The sequence below is a fragment of the Phodopus roborovskii genome, unplaced genomic scaffold, assembly GCF_943737965.1.
Source record: "Phodopus roborovskii unplaced genomic scaffold, PHOROB, whole genome shotgun sequence".
Taxonomy (NCBI): domain Eukaryota; kingdom Metazoa; phylum Chordata; class Mammalia; order Rodentia; family Cricetidae; genus Phodopus; species Phodopus roborovskii.
Genome location: NW_026126567.1, coordinates 12,947,501 through 12,966,817, shown reverse-complemented (window position 1 = coordinate 12,966,817; position 19,317 = coordinate 12,947,501). Strand labels below are relative to the sequence as shown.

The window sequence follows — 19,317 nt, the reverse complement described above, 5'->3', positions numbered from 1 at the left end:
TATGTGAGAAAGTAAACTCGCATTTGCTGGTCAAGCTGACCAATTCACTGAGAGTCATTAGACTCAGTGCCGGCAGCCCCGTCTGTCTGGGGAGGGCAGAGGGAAGGTGAAGCCAGCCAGGATGAGAGGGAATCCCGGGAACCGCCCCCGGGGGCTGGGAACATCTCTCCACTGAAACTGAATAAAAGATAACACGGAGTGAGAACTACCTTATCCCCTACAAGTGAGCAACTCCATCCTGGATAGTTCCCTGAGTAAGAAAATGGCCCTTTGTAAATGCAGACAATTCTGGGGGTCGTGGTACATGTGGCTAAAGGATACGTCAGAGAGCTGAGCTGCTCACTCCAGTAATCTGGACTTGCTAAGCCCAGGGTTCTTCTCCTGAAGGGCAAGGTCACGTGTGTTACAGCACTGTCCATTCGCAGTGTGTCAGGAAGCACTCCTGTGTGCCCACATGCACAGCCAGCCTCCTGGGGACCTAGAGGCAAAAGGAGCGGACACAAATATGCCCGGGCTCATTCTGCCTGCTGGGCCCTGAGTGACAGAATCCCGTCTCTGACTCAGAGTGTCCTGTCTTCTGCCAGCATCCAGGAAGCTAGCAAGGAGGTAAAACCTGGCCCTCTGCAGCTCTTGACACAGCTGGTTTACTCCTACACTTCAGTATTCTTGGCCATGTCTAATGGATGCACCTGAGCTATAGACTCCTGCAGTATCGCAACAGACCTTTGCAATGGCCTTTTGACAGTACAGTAAGAGCCTTTGCCAGGACTTGACTAGGAAATTCCACACAGACCCACCATTGAGGGCTTGGTCACCAGCTGGAGGGCCTGCAGGGAGTAGTAGAAACTTTGGGTGGTGGGTCCTAGCTGGAGGAAGTAGGTCCCTGTGGGCATGACCTTGAGGCCCTTCTCTGTCTCCCTCTGCTTCCTGGCCACTGTGAGCCTTGTCCTCACTGTGATGGACAGAAACCTCGGGAACCATCAGCCACAATCAACCCTCTAACTTAAAGCTCTACGTCAGCAGTGAAAAAAGCTAGCACAGTCCCTTTATCGCTTTCCCAAGAAGCACCTGCTAAGTTGTCACAGACCTACAAGACAGTACTTGAGGGCTTCAGAAACACAAAAATAAACATGAACTGGAAACGGTTGAAATAACCCAGGAGAGAAGTTTTTACAAGCTATATAAAGAATCATCTGTATTTCAGTTTTCAGTGATTACATAGACCTCGTCTAAAGTAAACGAGGACAACACAGTACAAGATGTTTGGGTCGTGACATGCTTCTCTAAGCCATGATCTGTATCTCCATGTGGAACTGATTTTCCGAGGGACAGAAACGGTCTTTGAGCTTCCCGAACCACTTCTCTTCGAATTCTTTGGAGGTAGTAATGGCCAAGGCAGTCAGGGCAGTGGGGCCAACACACTTCACCTCTGAGTGAACTTCATCTTTTATTTTTTCTGGGGTAATATCTTCCCCCATAGCCTGTAGCAGGAGAGGAGAGAGGGAAAAGACTAGCCCAGTTAAAGAGGCAGCAGACACAGAATGAAGATTATTTGCTGGCTGTTAAGCCTTGCACACAAAACACTTGGGGGAGGCACTCCACTGTCCTGAGGAGGCCTGTTCCACAGCTATCCCCACAGACGCCAGCTGCCCTGCTTCTATGCTCGCCCTCCCCAGTAACAGAATCCCTAAGTCCCAGGGTGGCAGCTGCTCCTCCTGGGTCCTGGGAGCACCAAGTCAACCTTTGTGTGCCAGGCTGATCTACTGACGGTGCACCTTGGGCTCCTCCCTCCTGGCTAGAGGCTGAGGCTGGAAAGGTAGGGGCAGAGCCCAGGGGGCAGAGCTCAGGGTGTGATGTGGGCATGGACCTATCTCTGCCATGTTCCTCCGGAGAAGTCAAAGGCAGCAAAGAATCAAGCAACACTTTGCTAAGTCCATCTCTCACCGCCCTGGAGACCACAAGCAGCCACAGCCCAGGTTCTCCAGGACCTTAGCACATCCCCAAGAAAGGCACAATACTGCCCCCTCCTGGTCACTATCAAGCTGCAGGGCACAGACTCAGACTCTGGGTGCTGGCCCAGTTTCTCTTTGATGAGGCAACTCAACATTAGATTCCAGGAGGTCTTTGTGGGACCTGAGTGACCCTTTGGTAATGACAGTGAGCAAAAGGAAGGCCTCCAAGTGCCGTGCTAACCAGCATGAGACACCACCCAGCAGAGACACTGACCTAGGGTCCTCCAACCTGGAGATCTCAGGTGGCCACGAAAACCACAAGTGCAACCAAAGAGTGGCTCTTCATAAACTACATGCTTTGTGTGTGTGCACACGTGTGAGGGAGTATGCATCCTTGTCAGTGTACATCAAACCCAAATAAAGCATTCTGCTGTCACTCTTGCCTCTGCCCTTGAGGTGGCCTCTCACTGAACCCTAACCTGTCTGTTCTGGCTAGTCTGGCTGGCCCAGCTCACAGACCCACCTTCTCTGTTCCCCCATGCCTGGCTTGTGTGGGGATTCAAACTTAGGTTCTGTTTGTGTTTACAACATGAGCTCTTCTCCATCAAGCCAACCCCGCCAAGCCCCAAATAATACATCTTTCGAGGCAACTGCCAATGAGATGCTCTACTTCTTTACTAAATATTACTAATTCATCCATCCTGAGGGTTTTTTTTAAAAATCACTTCAATGTCTCTGAAATCATGAACCGATACAGCATCACACTGTAAACAGCATGTCCTTTCTCCTTCAGTGACTCATCACAGTGATGTATGTGTCTCACAAGTGACGACTTTTTGGATTTGGCAAAAATCAGTTTTTATTTGTTTAGAGGCAGGGTCTCTGTATGTCGTTCTGGCTGGCCTTGAACTCATTATGTAGATCAGGCTGGGCTTGAACTCACAGAGATGAGATCCACATGTCTCTGCTGCTCACATACTGGGGTTATAGGAATGTAAAACCAGGTCTAGTCTTAAAGTCAATATTTTAGTTGGACAGTGGTGGTACATATCTTTAGTCCCAGCATTTAGGCAGAGGCAGGCAGATTTCTGTGAGTTCGAGGCCAGCCTGGTCTACAGAGTGAGTCCCAGGACAGCCAGGATTACACAGAGAAACCCTATCTTAAAAAAACCAAAAACCAAAACAAAACAACAAAAAACCCAAATCAGTATTTTAAACTACGGGGAAAAAAAACACCAGAAGTTATTATCTTAAGAAGAAGCTACAGCTAAGGTGTCCAATCTGAGGTCAGCCAAGGCAAAATAGTGAGAAGAGGTGGCCGAGGGGATGTCAGTCAGTAAATGCTTGTCCTGTGAGCATGAGGACCTGCAGATGTGGGTACGCACATGTACATGTGGAGAAGAGAAGGCAACCTTGAGTGTCATTCACCGGGCACCCCTGCCTGTTTTTATAGACAAAGTCTCCCAGTTGGCATAGAACCCACGTCAGGCAGGGCACGCTGGTTGGCAAGCTCCAAGGCACCACTACCTGCCTCCGCCTCCCAGTACTACACTACCGCACCCACCTGATTGTCTTAATGTGTACTCTGGGGACAAAACAGGAAAAACGCAAAGAAAGGGAGGGTGGAAGGAGGAAAAGAAAGGGATGCTGACACACACCTATAGATCTGGCTACTCCAGGAACATGCCCTGAACCCAACAGTTTAAGAGCAGCCTGGACAGCGCAGGTTGTTGGCTGACTTCACACAGCAACAAGAAAAGTAAGGAGCACCCGGCAATGATAACAAATACACAGGAGTGTTTGCTATAGGAACGATGTGAGGATGTGCACGCGCTCACACACACACACACACACACACACAGAGAGAGAGAGAGAGAGAGAGAGAGAGAGAGAGAGAGAGAGAGAGAGAGAGTCATTCTCATGGAACAGCATTGAGGCTGGGCCCAGTGACCAAGCAGACATGGTGTGTTAACAGGCGCCACAGTCAGCCTTTGGTCTGGGCTTCTCTGGGGCCTGACACTGTGTGTACACAAAGTCTAGTGTGTACAGAAAGGAAGCTTGAACACACAATCTCTGAGGCATCCTTCAACAGTGTGGTATTTCCATGTCTCTGTGAACATGAAGGAAGTGACAGGGCAGACAGAGCAGAGAGACACTTCTCACGTCTGGTCCACACAATCTGCCACTGATCTTCTAACCTCAGGGAGCCACAACATCTGTAAGCCTCTGGGCAGCTCTGCCTGTCTTCACCTGCTGTGAGGGTGAGTGGGAGGACAGTACACAAAACTCGTGCACAGACAGGGACACTTGTCCATTAAAGTTCAGCTCCATGGGTGACTCAGCAGCATAGAGACTGTGCGGCACGTACAAGGTGCTGGGTTCGAGCTCCAAAACACTAATTAGTCAGGTAATCAACAACTAAGATGGGCATGTTACTTAGGATGCTCAAATGGGCAGGCACTAGCAAATGCTGGCGAGCCCAAGAGCGACACAGGAAAATGATGGTGAAGGACCACTTTGATGACTTGGGTGACGCAAAGGCCTACAACAGGGAAGACAGAAGTCCTTCAGGATAAGATGACATCTAGCCCTGCTTTGGTATGGGAACAGCGCAAGTCAGCACGATGTTTATTCTGCATAACCCTGAGGGAATACGCACCTCCTCCATCAACAGCATAGCTCCTTCAGGGAGGCTGAGCTCCTTCACCTTCTCCGCAATCTCCTGCTGAGTCCTCAAGTTCCTCTCCAAAGCAAATGATGTTTGCTGAGACTGGGTGAGCTGAAGCAGGAGCCTGAAAAACCACAAAGTCTCTGTGTGAGAGGCTCCGCCACAGGGAAGCAGGGAGCACAAACTCCTACAGGGCCAGGCACTCGGCAGCTGGAAGTCCTGCTTCTAATACTACCGCACCATTCTAGGTCAGATCCCACCACTGAGACCACTGCCTCTCCACTGATGTCCAAAGTTCCAAAGGGCCTCTTCTGGCCACCCTCTACCCCCACCTGAATCACAGCTCTGACCAAACTCCAATGCAAAGCCTGTGAATACTCTCTGGGCCTTCAAGACAAGGACCACACCTTATGACACCTAAGCCTGGAGTAACAACACACGGCTACAGCCTAGACTGGAAAGGCCGAAGACAGAGGCACCCAAGTTCCAGGTCAACCTTGGCTACATGGTGAGCACTGCCTCAAAATCAAGCGATGAGCAAAAAGATAAAGTCTTAGGCTAATAAAAAACCAAACCAATTAAAGTACTTAATAGCTAGCGTTTACCAATGGCATTTACCAATAGCTAGCTAGCATTTACTGATGAGTAGCATTCACCAATAGCATTTATCAATAGTTCGCATTTACCAATAGCTTTTCCCAATAGCTAGCATTTACCAGTGGCTAGCTACAGACCTTGCACTGCAGGAGGTATACTAGCTAACTTTAATTCCACACTGTCAAGCAGTAGGCCTTTTCCCTGTTCCTCTGTCAAGATGAGGAATCTGGAGCCCAGAGTTTATGTAACTTTGCAAGGCCAGCCAGCAGCACAGTCTAGGCTGACGTGGTCAACATCAGGCATTTATTAAAGTCCTCAGGATCAGATCTGACTTAAGTCTGGCCTCCTTTGTCCCTGCTCTGGTACTGTGGTTTACAGGCCTCCTTGAACTTCTCCTACATCGCTGCTCTAGATACTGTGGTAGTCTGACTGAAGACTATAGGTTCACAGGGAATGGCATTATTTGAGAGGATTAGGACATGGGGCCTTGTTGGAGGAGATGTGGCTTTATTAGAAGTGTGCTACTGGGGGTGGGCTCTGAGGTTTCAGAAATCCAGGCCAGACCCAGTCTCTCTTCCTGCCGCCTGCCTGAGATGTAGAGCTCTCAGCTCCCTCTCCGGCACCTCATCTGCCTGTGTGCCTCCATGCGTCCAGTCATGATGATAATGGACTAAACTTCTGAACCTGTAAGGCAACCCCGAATAAGTTTTCCTTTGTAAGAGTTGTGGTGGCCATGGTGTCTTTTCACATACAATAGAAGCCCTAAGGACATCGGCAGACCATGTGGCTGCTCCTCTATGCCCCCTAGCTAAGCTTTCTATCTCACCAAACACAAGAGCACACCCTCCTCACCTGAGGGACAGTGCATGTGTGAGCAAGATAACACAAAGAACTATGGGCTGCCCAGACGCAGGACTCTGGGGCCATAAGAAACCCTTGAGGAAAATTATGAAAGAAAGCAGACAACGCCCTTAGTACTTGGTGGCCAGCTGCTGAGCACCTGCCCCCTGGACAAGGCTGGTCCTTCCCTCAGTTGATCTCCACGGGATTCTGCTCACACCAGGATGCAGCCCTCAGCAGCTGTGTGCTAGCCACTGGCTACATGCATATTGTCCTCAGCACAGAGGCTGTTGCAAGGAAGGAGACTGTTGGTTGTGCTTTGTTGTTTTGCTTTGGGGTTTTTTTGTTTGTTTGTTTGTTTTTTAACCATCTTTATGATCCTTGCACCAAGCAGGTGCCTAGCATATGTGCTTCTGAGTAAAAGTGACGTAGCCACTAGGTGTGGTGGCACACATCTTTGATTCTAGCCCTTGGAAGCAGAGGCAAGTGAATCTTTATGAATTTGAGGCTAGCCTGGTCTACACAGTGAGTTCCAGGCCACCCAAGGCTACACAGTGAGATCCTCTACACAAAACAAAGAAAGAGAAGGTGACGCAGTCGATGATAATTAGGCGTCTGCTCACATGTTTTCATTCTTAATGAATCTCAACGGATTCTCCAAATTGAGAAAAAGAACCTCTGTCTGCTTCCTCACTTACAAATCACAAAACTGGACAAGGCCTCCTCCTTCCCTCTCCCTCTAATTCATGCATTCTACGGGTCCAAAGTGCTTGCAGTCCCCCAGAAGCCAGCACAGGAAGGCTCTGCGGCAGGAAGTAAGCTCAAGCACTATGTACTGTGCACCAAGCACTGAGTCCAGGAGCAGGCTTTCTTCAGATTTCTGCCAGACACAAGCAAGAAAGCCCTGCTTCAGAAATGGCTCTTTTCCTCTCAAATGTGTAAACATTTCATTGTTCTCACAGATTTTGCTTCCAATTTCCACATTCTATCTTTAGTAACAACAAGAGCTGTATTTTTTAAGGTAATGACCATTGGGCAAGTTCTGCCTCCTGCTTGCACCATCTTCTCAAACTCCTGGGGTGGGCATTCTCTGTTTTTACTGAGCTGACTCCACGGCATCACACAGATCTGTGGGTTTCCAATCTACAAGTGCAAGGGCATGCTTTTTAGGAAACTGCCTGTGTCCTTCAGCAGTCCAACCCATCCTCCTTCATGCCTGCAACTACAAGACTTTGTCTTGTTCTGTTGAGTCAGTGTCTCACTACATAATCCAGGCTTTGAACTCATGATCCTCCTGGGCCAGGCTCCCAAGTACTGGGATTCCAGGCCTATGCCAATAGTCTTATGAGACGTTTTAACACTTGTTAGTGTCCTGTTGTGGTTTAGCATTCATTTCCTGATGGCTGGGCTTCCTTGTAACAACAGAACATTAGAAACAGTCATGTCCACTTCTTAATCACTGTAAAGACAGCAATGATAAACATGGATGCACAAGTATCTTTGGGACATGTTAGCTCAGAGTGCTCCAGTGTATGCCACAGCTGGGTCATATGGTAGTTTTATTTTTGGCTTTTGTTTCGGAGTGAGGTTTTTGTTTGTTTGAGACAGGGTCTCTATATAGCCTGGATGTCCTGAAACTCTCTATGTAGACCAGGCTGGCCTTAAACTCAAAGAGATCTACCTGCTTCTGCCCCCCAGGTGCTGGGACTAAACCCCACACCGACTCCTAAGTGTCTGCACTGGTCTAAATTCTCACCAGCCTTGTCTGGGGTTCCTCATTCCCTACATACCATGGATGCTAACTTTAAAAATGAACTTAAAGAAGCAAATCTCTCCTCCCTTAAAACAAAACAAAATAAAAAACCAGCCTTGCTCCAAGCGCATGCTCTGTGCTGATGAGCCCTGCCTCAGCTCACCTGGCTCGGATCAGACAGGCACAGGCTTTCAGCCGAGCCTCCATCCACGATGCTTCTCTCTGCATATTCTTCCGAGCTGTCTCAGCCTTCTGGATATGACAACCATGGGCTTCCATGGGAAACACAGCCCTCTCAGGCAGTGCTGGGAAACACAGAAGGTGGTCTGCTCCAGAGTGCACAACAGAGGGACCGACAGCTTTGTTACTTGAGGTGACACTCGTCTGTCCCTGAGACGACACACTCGAGGCTGGCAGGCCTGGCCCTGGACTCAGGTATGCCTCTGCCAATCGCCACCAGTTCCAAGGGTTCAGAGGATGCAGGGAAATCAGTTTTTGCAAGCACAAAATTGTATTCTCCAAGTTCTGCAAACTTGAAAAGATAGCCAAGTGGAGGTAGAACACCGTGGTGAGATGGTCCATGTTGGTTGCTTTATTTTCCTAAGGAGAAGAAAGGGAACAAAGAACCTTAACTACAAAATGTTTTCAGATAAAAATGGAAGCACCTAAAAGCCCAAGTTGTGTATGTTATAAACCAGAAGTATTTTTAAGTGCTATATGGATCAAGTGAACTTAATACTTCCGAAGATTTTGTGTTTCAAACCATAACCTCAGGCCAATAAGAGGGTTCAGCAGATAGAGGCATTTGAGCCAAATCTTATGACATGAGTTTCATCCCTTGAACATATATGAGGGAAAAAGGAAACAGAGTCCTCCACATGAGAGTTATGGCTGGCTAGCACTTATGTGCAAAGTGTACATGAGCACACTCGTGCGCGCACACATGTGCGCGCGCGCGCGCGCGCACACACACACACACACACACACAAAATATGAAACCATATTCCTAGAAAATGATCCAATAAATGGTCTCCAGAAACTCCTATTGCTGTGAAGAGACACAATCACCATGGCAACTCATATTTTTGGTTGTAAGCCTAACCTTCAATGACTGACCCATCTCTCCAGTCCTTCATGGCAACTCGTATAAAGGAAAACATTTAGTTGGGGCTGGCTTAAAGTTGAGAGGTTCAGTCCATTATCATCACAGCGGAAAGCATGGCAGCATGCAGGCAGACATGGTGCTGGAGAAGGAGCGGAGAGTTCTACATCTTGATCCACAGGCAGAAGCAACTCTGGTCACACTGAGGGTGGCTTAAGCATAGGAAGCCTTAAAGCCCACTCCCACAGTGACACACTTCCTCCAACAAGGCCACACCCCTTAATAGTGTCACTCCCTTTGAGGGCTATTTTCTTTCAAACCATAACACCCCAGTGCCATAATGCAGCAAATCATATATAAGTGCCTGTCCAAGTTCAACACCAAAAATACAAATGCCGTGGATTGTTCAACTCTTACCATCATCCTGTATGGTTATCTGGGTACCATGCCGGTGAGGGTGAACTTGTGATACTGTGTAGGATAACAACTTTATGGCACTGAGAAGCACTCAGGGGGCATCGAAGGACAGTTCTAGAATATACTAGATAATGGGGAGGACCTCATAAGCTGGCTTCCTAGAAGGCGTGACAGGGAGAAAGAGAGAGCCTGCCAGTGCCTCTGTCCCACATCGCCTTAGCTACGAACAGAGGCTGCTGTCTCAGACACCTCCGTCATGACACACTGTCTCACTGTAGCCCAGAAACACAGAGCCCAGTGACCACCGAGTGTGGGCTCAGAAACCATGAGCTAAGGATGGCTCTCCTGAGTCATACCTGTCACAGCGGTGAGGTCATACCTGTCACAGTGATGAGGTCACACCTGTCACAGTGATGAGGTCACATCTGTCACAGTGATGAGGTCACATCTGTCACAGTGATGAGGTCACATCTGTCACAGTGATGAGGTCACATCTGTCACAGTGATGAGGTCACATCTGTCACAGCGGTGAGGTCACACCTGTCACAGCGGTGAGGTCACACCTGTCACAGCGGTGAGGTCATACCTGTCACAGTGATGAGGTCACATCTGTCACAGCGATGAGGTCACATCTGTCACAGTGATGAGGTCACATCTGTCACAGTGATGAGGTCACATCTGTCACAGTGATGAGGTCACATCTGTCACAGCGGTGAGGTCACACCTGTCACAGCGGTGAGGTCACACCTGTCACAGAGGTGAGGTCACATCTGTCACAGTGATGAGGTCACATCTGTCACAGTGATGAGGTCACATCTGTCACAGTGATGAGGTCACATCTGTCACAGTGATGAGGTCACATCTGTCACAGTGATGAGGTCACATCTGTCACAGTGATGAGGTCACATCTGTCACAGTGATGAGGTCACATCTGCCACAGTGATGAGGTCACATCTGTCACAGTGATGAGGTCACATCTGCCACAGTGATGAGGTCACATCTGTCACAGTGATGAGGTCACATCTGTCACAGCGGTGAGGTCACATCTGTCACAGCGGTGAGGTCACATCTGTCACAGCGGTGAGGTCACATCTACCATGCATGCATTTTCGCATTAGGAATTGGTTTCCTTTTAATAGTTCAGGGTTTTTAAACCCTGAGGCAATTCCCATCCGTATCTTTAGCATGGACATTTTACCCAGGACAACCCAGAAGCACTCAGCTTGGTACTGAGCCCAAATGCCTTCCCTGCTGTCCCTGCCACAGGAGGCTGCCCTGTTTCCTTCTGATCAAAAAACCTTTCTGTAGTCTCCTTGGGAGCCATCACCTCTCGCCTAACCTGTCGTACGGCAAATGCCCTGTGGGTTAGGGAGCAGGGTCCACTTTTCCCAGTTAGTGTGCAGAGAGCCAATAACAGAGTGAAATGACCTTCAAGCTGATATGAAATCTACGGGAAGCCAGCAGGTCACACTCCTGCACGGGAGTAAACGGAGTGTCAAACAGGACAAACTACTCAGAACCGGTACGGTTCTTGGAGCATTCCTACATTGAGAGGGCAGACATGAAATAGACCTACATAACTACCCGAGCTCTGAGCATGCCTTCCTTTAACTATTTCTACTGCTTACGGTTTTCCCTTCCTGAAAGACCGCTTAACGAGAGAGAGCCCTGGGTTCAATTCCAGATGATCGTATGCAGTCACAACACAATGTCACATCTCCCACCTAACTAACTGCAGGACAATGAATTCTCTAAAGTCAGGCTGTGCCTTTTCATCCTGGCTCAGTGTATAAAGTGCTTGCTGCAAGCCTGAAGACCTGAGTTCAATCCCTGGAAACCACATGGCGGAAGGCGAGACCAGCTCCTACCAACTGTCTTCTAACCCCAACATATGCCATGGCATAGGTATCCCCACCACCTCCCGCCATCATCTATAACGCACTCTGTCACTCCCCGCCATCATCTATAACGCACTCTGTCACTCCCCGCCATCTGTCTATAACGCACTCTGTCACTCCCCGCCATCTGTCTATAACGCACTCTGTCACTCCCCGCCATCATCTATAACGCACTCTGTCACTCCCCGCCATCTGTCTATAACGCACTCTGTCACTCCCCGCCATCTGTCTATAACGCACTCTGTCACTCCCCGCCATCATCTATAACGCACTCTGTCACTCCCCGCCATCATCTATAACGCACTCTGTCACTCCCCGCCATCATCTATAACGCACTCTGTCACTCCCCGCCATCATCTATAACGCACTCTGTCACTCCCCGCCATCATCTATAACGCACTCTGTCACTCCCCGCCATCATCTATAACGCACTCTGTCACTCCCCGCCATCATCTATAACGCACTCTGTCACTCCCCGCCATCATCTATAACGCACTCTGTCACTCCCCGCCATCATCTATAACGCACTCTGTCACTCCCCGCCATCATCTATAACGCACTCTGTCACTCCCCGCCATCATCTATAACGCACTCTGTCACTCCCGCCATCATCTATAACGCACTCTGTCACTCCCGCCATCATCTATAACGCACTCTGTCACTCCCGCCATCATCTATAACGCACTCTGTCACTCCCCGCCATCATCTATAACGCACTCTGTCACTCCCCGCCATCATCTATAACGCACTCTGTCACTCCCCGCCATCATCTATAACGCACTCTGTCACTCCCCGCCATCATCTATAACGCACTCTGTCACTCCCGCCATCTATAACGCACTCTGTCACTCCCCGCCATCATCTATAACGCACTCTGTCACTCCCCGCCATCATCTATAACGCACTCTGTTACTCCCGCCATCTATAACGCACTCTGTCACTCCCCGCCATCTATAACGCACTCTGTCACTCCCCGCCATCTATAACGCACTCTGTCACTCCCCGCCATCTATAACGCACTCTGTCACTCCCCGCCATCTATCTATAACGCACTCTGTCACTCCCGCCATCTATAACGCACTCTGTCACTCCCGCCATCATCTATAACGCACTCTGTCACTCCCCGCCATCCATCTATCAGTGTGAAGTAGGTGACACACACAGACTTTGATCCCTCCTCCACTCTTGCTTTTTTTAAAAACAGGGTATGCGTGTATAGGTGTAGCCTAGACTGACGGGCCTTGACCTTGAGAAGCTCCTTCCACAGCCTCCCGAGTGGTGGGACTACAGGCATGCACGGGTATGGTGGGCTCTACACTATGATTCTGACGTGATTCATGAACTAAAGTTTACTTTGGGATTATGGGGGCCAATTACATTCGCAATTGTGGTGGCATGAATGTAACTGGCCCCCACAACCCCAAAGGGAGGGGCACTACCAGGAGGCTTGGGCTTGTTGAAGTAGGCGTGGCCTTGGAGGAAGCGCGTCACTGCAGAGGCAGGCTCTGAGGACTCTTTTGTTCAAGCTTTGCTCACTGTGACACTCAGACCACTTCCCGCTGCCTGCAAAATGCAGGACTCTCAGCTCCTCGGTCTGCCTGCGTGCTGCCATGCTCCCCGCCATGATGATAACGCACTGAACCTCTGAACTGTAAGCCAGCCCCCCCTCAGCTAAATGCTGTCCTTCATAAGAGTTGCTGTGGTCATGGTGTCTCTTCACAGCAATAGAAACCCTAGGACAACTGGTACGCTAATTAATAAACAAGGGTTTGATGGCATAGTTGGTATCCCCCTCTTTGGACATTTAACGCCATTTAAATGTGTCTCAGGGGTTTTCCCAGTGCTGCTATAGTAACTGGGGTCTAGAGATGATTCAGTGGTAGGAGCACTTGCGGAGGACCCGGGTTTGGTTCCCAGCATCCACTCCAGGTAGCTCATGTACTCCAGCTCCAGAGGAAGCCAATGTCTCTAGGTCCCTGGCCACCTGCGCTCACCACATACCCACATGTGAACCCCAATACATATAGACACATAATACACATAATCAAAATTTAAGACAGATCTGAAAACAAAAATCACTCATACCACTCTGTGTATATATTCGTCATAAAAGCAAAACTTCTGGAAATGAGATTTCTAAGCAATAATCCTCATATTAGCACAGGAAAAATATTCCAAGAAAATAATCACACCCAGGGCTCCGAGCTTCATGGCAATAATTACACTGCTGACAGTTTTCTTCTGTGGTCCCAGCAGAAGTGCTTTTTTCAGGGAGTAAGCGGCTCTGAGGTCCCTGGCGTAGGAAGGCATGAGAACAAGCAAGGGAGTCACTCACCAACTTTGCCGCAATCTCCAGCGCTTCCCCATGTCTCCCCAAGTGAGCCAGACACCGAGCCTGGCCTTCCTGGACATCCCTCCTCATGGCAAAATTGGTGGATGGCAACTGTTCAGAGATACTGGAGTACTCCTGGAGTGCCTTCTGTCGGTTATTAAAGAGGGGAGACATGAAGAGGGTTGGGTACCGATCTAGTACAGAGATGACCTTTCCCTGTGCAGGAAGTAGCATTACAACCATCCCTTCCACTGACCTACGGGAGGCCTACGTGTTTCAACCAGTACTATCAATGTTTTCCTAAAAGGTAAAGAGAGAATGGCTGTAGCTAATAATGTCTACAACTATGGTGAGTAGCACAGTATTAGAGACCGAACATTCTAAAGCCAAGCAGAATAGGCTTTTAGTTCTGGGTTTACTGGGACGTGTGTGTGTGTGTGTGTGTGTGTGTGTGTGTGTGTGTGTGTGTGTGTGTGCCTGAGTGCGTACCTACGTGCGTATGTGTTTTGAGACATATATAGCTCCAGCTGGCCTGGAATTTGCGTGTAGATTAATTAATTGAACTCACAGGGATCCACCCGCCTCTACCTCTACCTCCCAAGTGTTGCGATTAAAGGCATATGCCACAAGGCCCAGCTATATACTTTATTAATATTTGCACAAAGATGAAATGGGGCATGTATGTGAAGCAATCTGGCATCTAATTGTTCCTTCTCCCCTTTCTTGCATATTCTGGGGTCTTCTGTCCCTGTGACATGTTGGAGAGGCAAATGTGAGTCAATATAGAGCCTGGGCAAGAAGACCTATAAACACTTCCAAAATATTCTTTGGTTGGAATTATGAAAAAAAAAAAAAAACAAAATGTAATACGGACCCTATAGAAAACACCAAGACTTAGGACTCAAAAATTAGCCACAGGCATCACCCAAGACTAACTCCGTCTCCAGTAAGCACACTCCTGCTCTTTACATGTGCTGTTTTGATAAAACAAGAGCCCATTTCAAGTGTCGTAGCCTGACCCATGCTGACTCCCACCTCGTATTCCTGTCGTCTGTAGGCCAGGTCCCCTCTGAATTTCTTGAGAGTGAGAACTTCCATATCATCACTACTTTCCGTCTCTCCATAAAACCACTAGAAATTGGGAAGAAAGCATTTATGATGAAGAGTGAATCGATACTTTTCTGCTTCACAATCGAAAGCAATTTCCCATAATACAACCATTTAACCGCTAAGGACACACTTCTTCAAGATGAGACTCGAGAGAAAACGGTGGACACAGAATGGCTATATTTTACTTGTTTGCTTTTTGAAACAAGGTCTCATTATAGGGACCCCCAAGTGCTGAGAAGATTACAGACATGACCACACCAGACCAAATGATACGTGGTTGTACGTACGGTGTGTGTGTGTGCGCGCGCGCGTGCGCGCGCCTGTGTGGCATGAGACCAGAAATCAATGCCAGTTGTCTCTATCAGTCTCCATCTTATTTTTTCAAGACAGGGTCTCTCACTCAACCTGGAGCTTTCCCTAATTGGCTAGACTGACCACCAGCAAGCCCTAGGATACAGTCTCTACCTTCCAGTGCCAGTTGCCATACCGTTTTTTTACCCAGGTGCTCAGGTCCCCATGCTTGGTATAAAACACTGCCCACTGAGCCACACCCCCAGCCGCCAATGACATCTTAATGACGGCCTGACTTTTTAAAGACATTTTAAATATATTATACGTGTGAGGTCACATCCATGCCACTGCTCCCATGTGGAAGCCAGAGCACACGTGGCTGGAGTCGGTTCTCTCCTTCTACCATGTGACAGCCAGGTCATCAGACTTGGCTGCAGTCTAGTTTACTTGCTGAGCCATCTCAGCTTGATGGCCCAGGTTTTTATTAAAATGATCACAAATACAGAGTCAGTGAGACAGACAGCTGTGGGAAAAGGCACTTGTCACCGAGTCTGACAACTGGGACCCATGTGATGGAAGGAAAGAACCAACACCTATAGTTTGTCCCCTCACCAACACACAGTGCCATGACACTCCCACCCACACACCTAGGCACACAAATAATGAATGTGGTTAAGAATAATTTTTAATGACCACAAGTATAAAAACGTCTATATCATATTTGTAAAAACAAAAAAAAATTACACATCTTCAACCACAACCTGTATAGCGCCAAGGACTCTTTAAAGTGGTGTCTGTTTTCTGTTAGCGCCATGGCGTGAAAAGGGGCTGCCGACCCTATGCACACAGGATGGCGACGGTGCTATTGTGGAAACGTCACACAAGCACACAGAGAGTCAAGCAGAGGCAATTACAACTGGAAGGAGACCCTTGCATCCCAGGCAGCTCCAAGGAATGCCTCTAGGAACACTTCCCTCTTCTGACTTATGCCCTGGGTACAAAGTGAGACTTAACTCTGTCAGCCCAAAGCAGCATCCCCTACTCCCTTTACAATAAGCCTGCTGAGGCTGGAGAAAGTGTCTCTAAATCCTGTTCACCCCAAAGTCCTCAACACATTCTAATTGCTTGGCTGAGTTTGCAAACACTTTATTGAGCATCAAGGCTCATCACAAGCATGCAAAACCAGTTTCTCTCCCTCTCCTGAGCCATCACAGTAGGGATGTTCTAAACCTTGCTCTATTCTTCTAATGGCGCCCCACTCAAGACATTTGAGCCAGGGTTAGCTTCTTCATTCTGCAGCCATCTAGTCACATACTATTTCTAATTAGCCATCCCCAACTTCTTAAGGATAATACATAAAGCTCCACCCAATTTTCATTATCCTATTAGGAAAAGATGAAACAAAATCGGCTTTAAATTATTTTATTCTTCCAGGCAGCCAGCTGGCCTGCAAGAATGCGCCGTGGACCACCTGGACGGGGCTGGGGGAAGGGAGGTGTCTGTGGCACTAGCCTGGGCCGGCCTGCAGGATGTGTGGGGTGGGGTGTGAGGATGTGGGGTGAGGGCGTAGGGTGGAGTGGAGGGTGAGGTGTGGGGTGCGGGGTGAGTGGGGTGGGCAGACAACCCAAGGCTGGAAGGGTGAGGCGGCGTGCTGGCAGGGCCCCGGCTCCCTCGGGCTGGGCAGGGGCTGGCCCTGGCCTCGGCGCAGGCGGGCTCCGGGGCGGAGCGGCAGGCCAGCCGTCTCACCTGCGGCTCGCACAGCTTGGCGCCGTAGGGCGCGGGCGGCTCGGGCCGCCGCTCCGGCCTCTGCTCGAACACCGAGTCCTCAAATTCGCCGCCGAGCACCCAGCACCCAGCCTCCATCGCGCGCGCGCCGCCGGCCCCACAAACCAGGCGACGCCCGCAGCCAGGCACCCGGAAGCGGCGGGCTGCCGACCGGAGCGTGGCATTCTGGGAGTGGTAGTCTTTTAGCGACCGCGCCTAGACGGGCTGCTGCCCAAATTAGGGATCGTGGTGGAGCAGAAATTAGTAGCTGACTCTCGGGTTTCTTGAACCCCAAAAGGTTTGACTTCTGTCAGGAGCTGGACAGAGTACTTTCCCTGCGTACCTCGAAAAGTCGGGTCCCTGAGGAGGCAGCCGGTTAACTTCTTAAGTTCCAATTTTAGGCCCAGCACTCTGAAGGCAGAGGCAGGTGGATCTCTGTGAGTTCGAGGCCGGTCTGATCTACAAAGTGAGTTCCAGGATAGGCTCCAAAGCTACAGAGAAACACTGTCTCGAATAACCAAGTGGGGGGAAAGTTTCCAGTTTTAAACACTGGCACTATTCTCATGTATTATCCTGCCCGTTTTAGTTTACATTTTCTGTCTTCTCCCAGTAACACCTGCAAAAAAGGCCGAAAGTAACTCCTGTTTTGTAGATGAAAATATTGGGCTTGAAGAGGTCAGGTAAACTAGTTGAAAAAGCCCTTTGTCTCTACAGACCAGAACTACTCACGCATTTAGAAAAAAAAAAAAATAGACATCAAAATTTAAAAGGCTCTATCAGACTAGCAGGATTTTGAGACTTTCAAGAAATGTCTTGGAAGGATGACCCCAACTAACAATCTAAGCAACAGTGGAGAGACTACCTTAAATGCCTTTCCCTGATAATGAGATTTATGACTACCTTATATGCCATCCTAGAGCCCTCATCGTAGCTGATGGAAGCAGAAGCAGACACCCACAGCTAAACACTGGAACTCCTGGAATCCAGTTGCAGAGAGGGAGGAGTGATGAGCAAAGGGTTCAAGACCAGGCTGGAGAAACCCACAGAAACTGCTGACCTGAACAAGGGGGAGCGCATGCACCCCAGTCTGATAGCTGGGAAGCCAGCATAGGACTGACCCAGACTCCCTGAATGTGAGAGTCAGTTAGGAGGACTGAGCAGTCTATGGGGCCTCTGGTAGTGGATCAGTATTTATCCCTAGTATACAAGTGGACTGTGGGAGCCCATTCCACACAGAGGGATACTCCCTCAGCCTAGACACATGGGGGATGGCCTGGGCCCTGCTCCAAATGATGACAGACTTTGAAGATCCCCATGGAAGGCCTCACCCTCCCTAGGGAGCAGGAAGGGAATAGAATTTGGGAGGGACAGGGGAGAAGAGGAGGGTGAGGGAACTGGAACTGACATGTAAAGCAAGCTTGTTTCAAATTTAAATAAAAAATATTATCATAAAAAAGTCTTGACTCTAGAGAGTAAAGGGCCAAAACACTGATGCGGAGCTAGTAAGAGAGCCTTGTTTCCCTCACACTTGATCTTTTCCCACCATTATTTCAGGGTTCTTTCTATTTCCTACTCTGCAGACTTAGGGGCAGCCTAAGTCACCACCCCCAGCTCCAAAATCCTTCCGCTCAAAACTCACAAAATGTGGAGCCTAGCTGTGTGTTCTGCAGCCTCACTGGCAAACTCCGCTTCCAGGGGCAGCCTCCAGGCGGTACCTACCTACCGATGGATTCATCCAGGGGAAGGGCCATTTTCAATAGCTAGGTGGGAGGTTGTTTTGTTTTCCCATCAGAAATGCAATACTTCATATTAAGAAAAAATTGGATATTATAGAAAATATATAAGAAAAACTCCACAATACCATAACCAAGAAAAAAAATGAAAACGAGGTGCCAAGAAGGGAGAGATATTTGCCCTTACAGCACAGTGCCGAAGGACTGCAGGAGTCACTTGTGTGGCTTCCTGATCCTTGCTTCACTAGCTGCTCAAGCCAGTGTGTGAAATGGCGAATAAAGCCTGTCAGATGGTCATCGGGTGCCATGAGCTCAGGAGCGAAGGCAGGCAAGGGCGTTTCCAGCCCCTTCTCTATGAAAGCTGTCTGCTCTCACAATTTCTTCCCTCTTGCTCTGAAGCCATCGAGCTCTAGCCTCCTGCCCGGTGACTAACTGAGCTAGGGCTTCTACTGAGAGGGCAGCGAGTTGCTTTAGGGCTGCATGTGGGTGGTAGTTCTCTGCTCTTTCAAGATTCAAGATTCCTGAGTTCAGCAGTTTCCAACTTTTTGCCACTAAACCTCCTTGGTTATTTTACTCCCGCAACCGTGCAGATTCATGTACAAAGTAAAGCTATGTTTATTGACTAATAATTGCTTCCTTTTCCTTTGAAAGACAAGCCAAATTCCATATAACAGCCAATGTGAGTTTCCACCCAGCTGGAGTCTACCAACATTGTCGCGGTGTGTGACCAAATTCCAGTAGTTGTTAGGACCCTGGGTAGACTGACAGCATATGTTAGGATTAGGACTTTACCAATAATACAGTTTGGATCTCCTATTGAAGTTTGTTGGGATATTTAATTATACTGTGTAAAGATGTCA

At 48.9% G+C, this 19,317-nt stretch overlaps 1 protein-coding gene across 1 annotated transcript; it reads right to left on the bottom strand.

Moving 5' to 3' along the window:
• Positions 1 to 1,231: 1,231 nt before the first annotated feature.
• CUNH8orf76 (chromosome unknown C8orf76 homolog) lies at positions 1,232 to 16,848 on the bottom strand. Its single transcript, XM_051202566.1, has 6 exons — positions 16,707 to 16,848; positions 14,595 to 14,690; positions 13,563 to 13,706; positions 7,974 to 8,410; positions 4,612 to 4,744; positions 1,232 to 1,481 (listed from the first exon to the last, which is right to left on the bottom strand). Exons 1-6 carry the CDS (start codon positions 16,821 to 16,823, stop codon positions 1,284 to 1,286), a joined length of 1,125 nt encoding a protein of 374 aa, XP_051058523.1. The 5' UTR covers positions 16,824 to 16,848; the 3' UTR covers positions 1,232 to 1,283.
• Between the last annotated feature and the right edge of the window lie 2,469 nt (positions 16,849 to 19,317).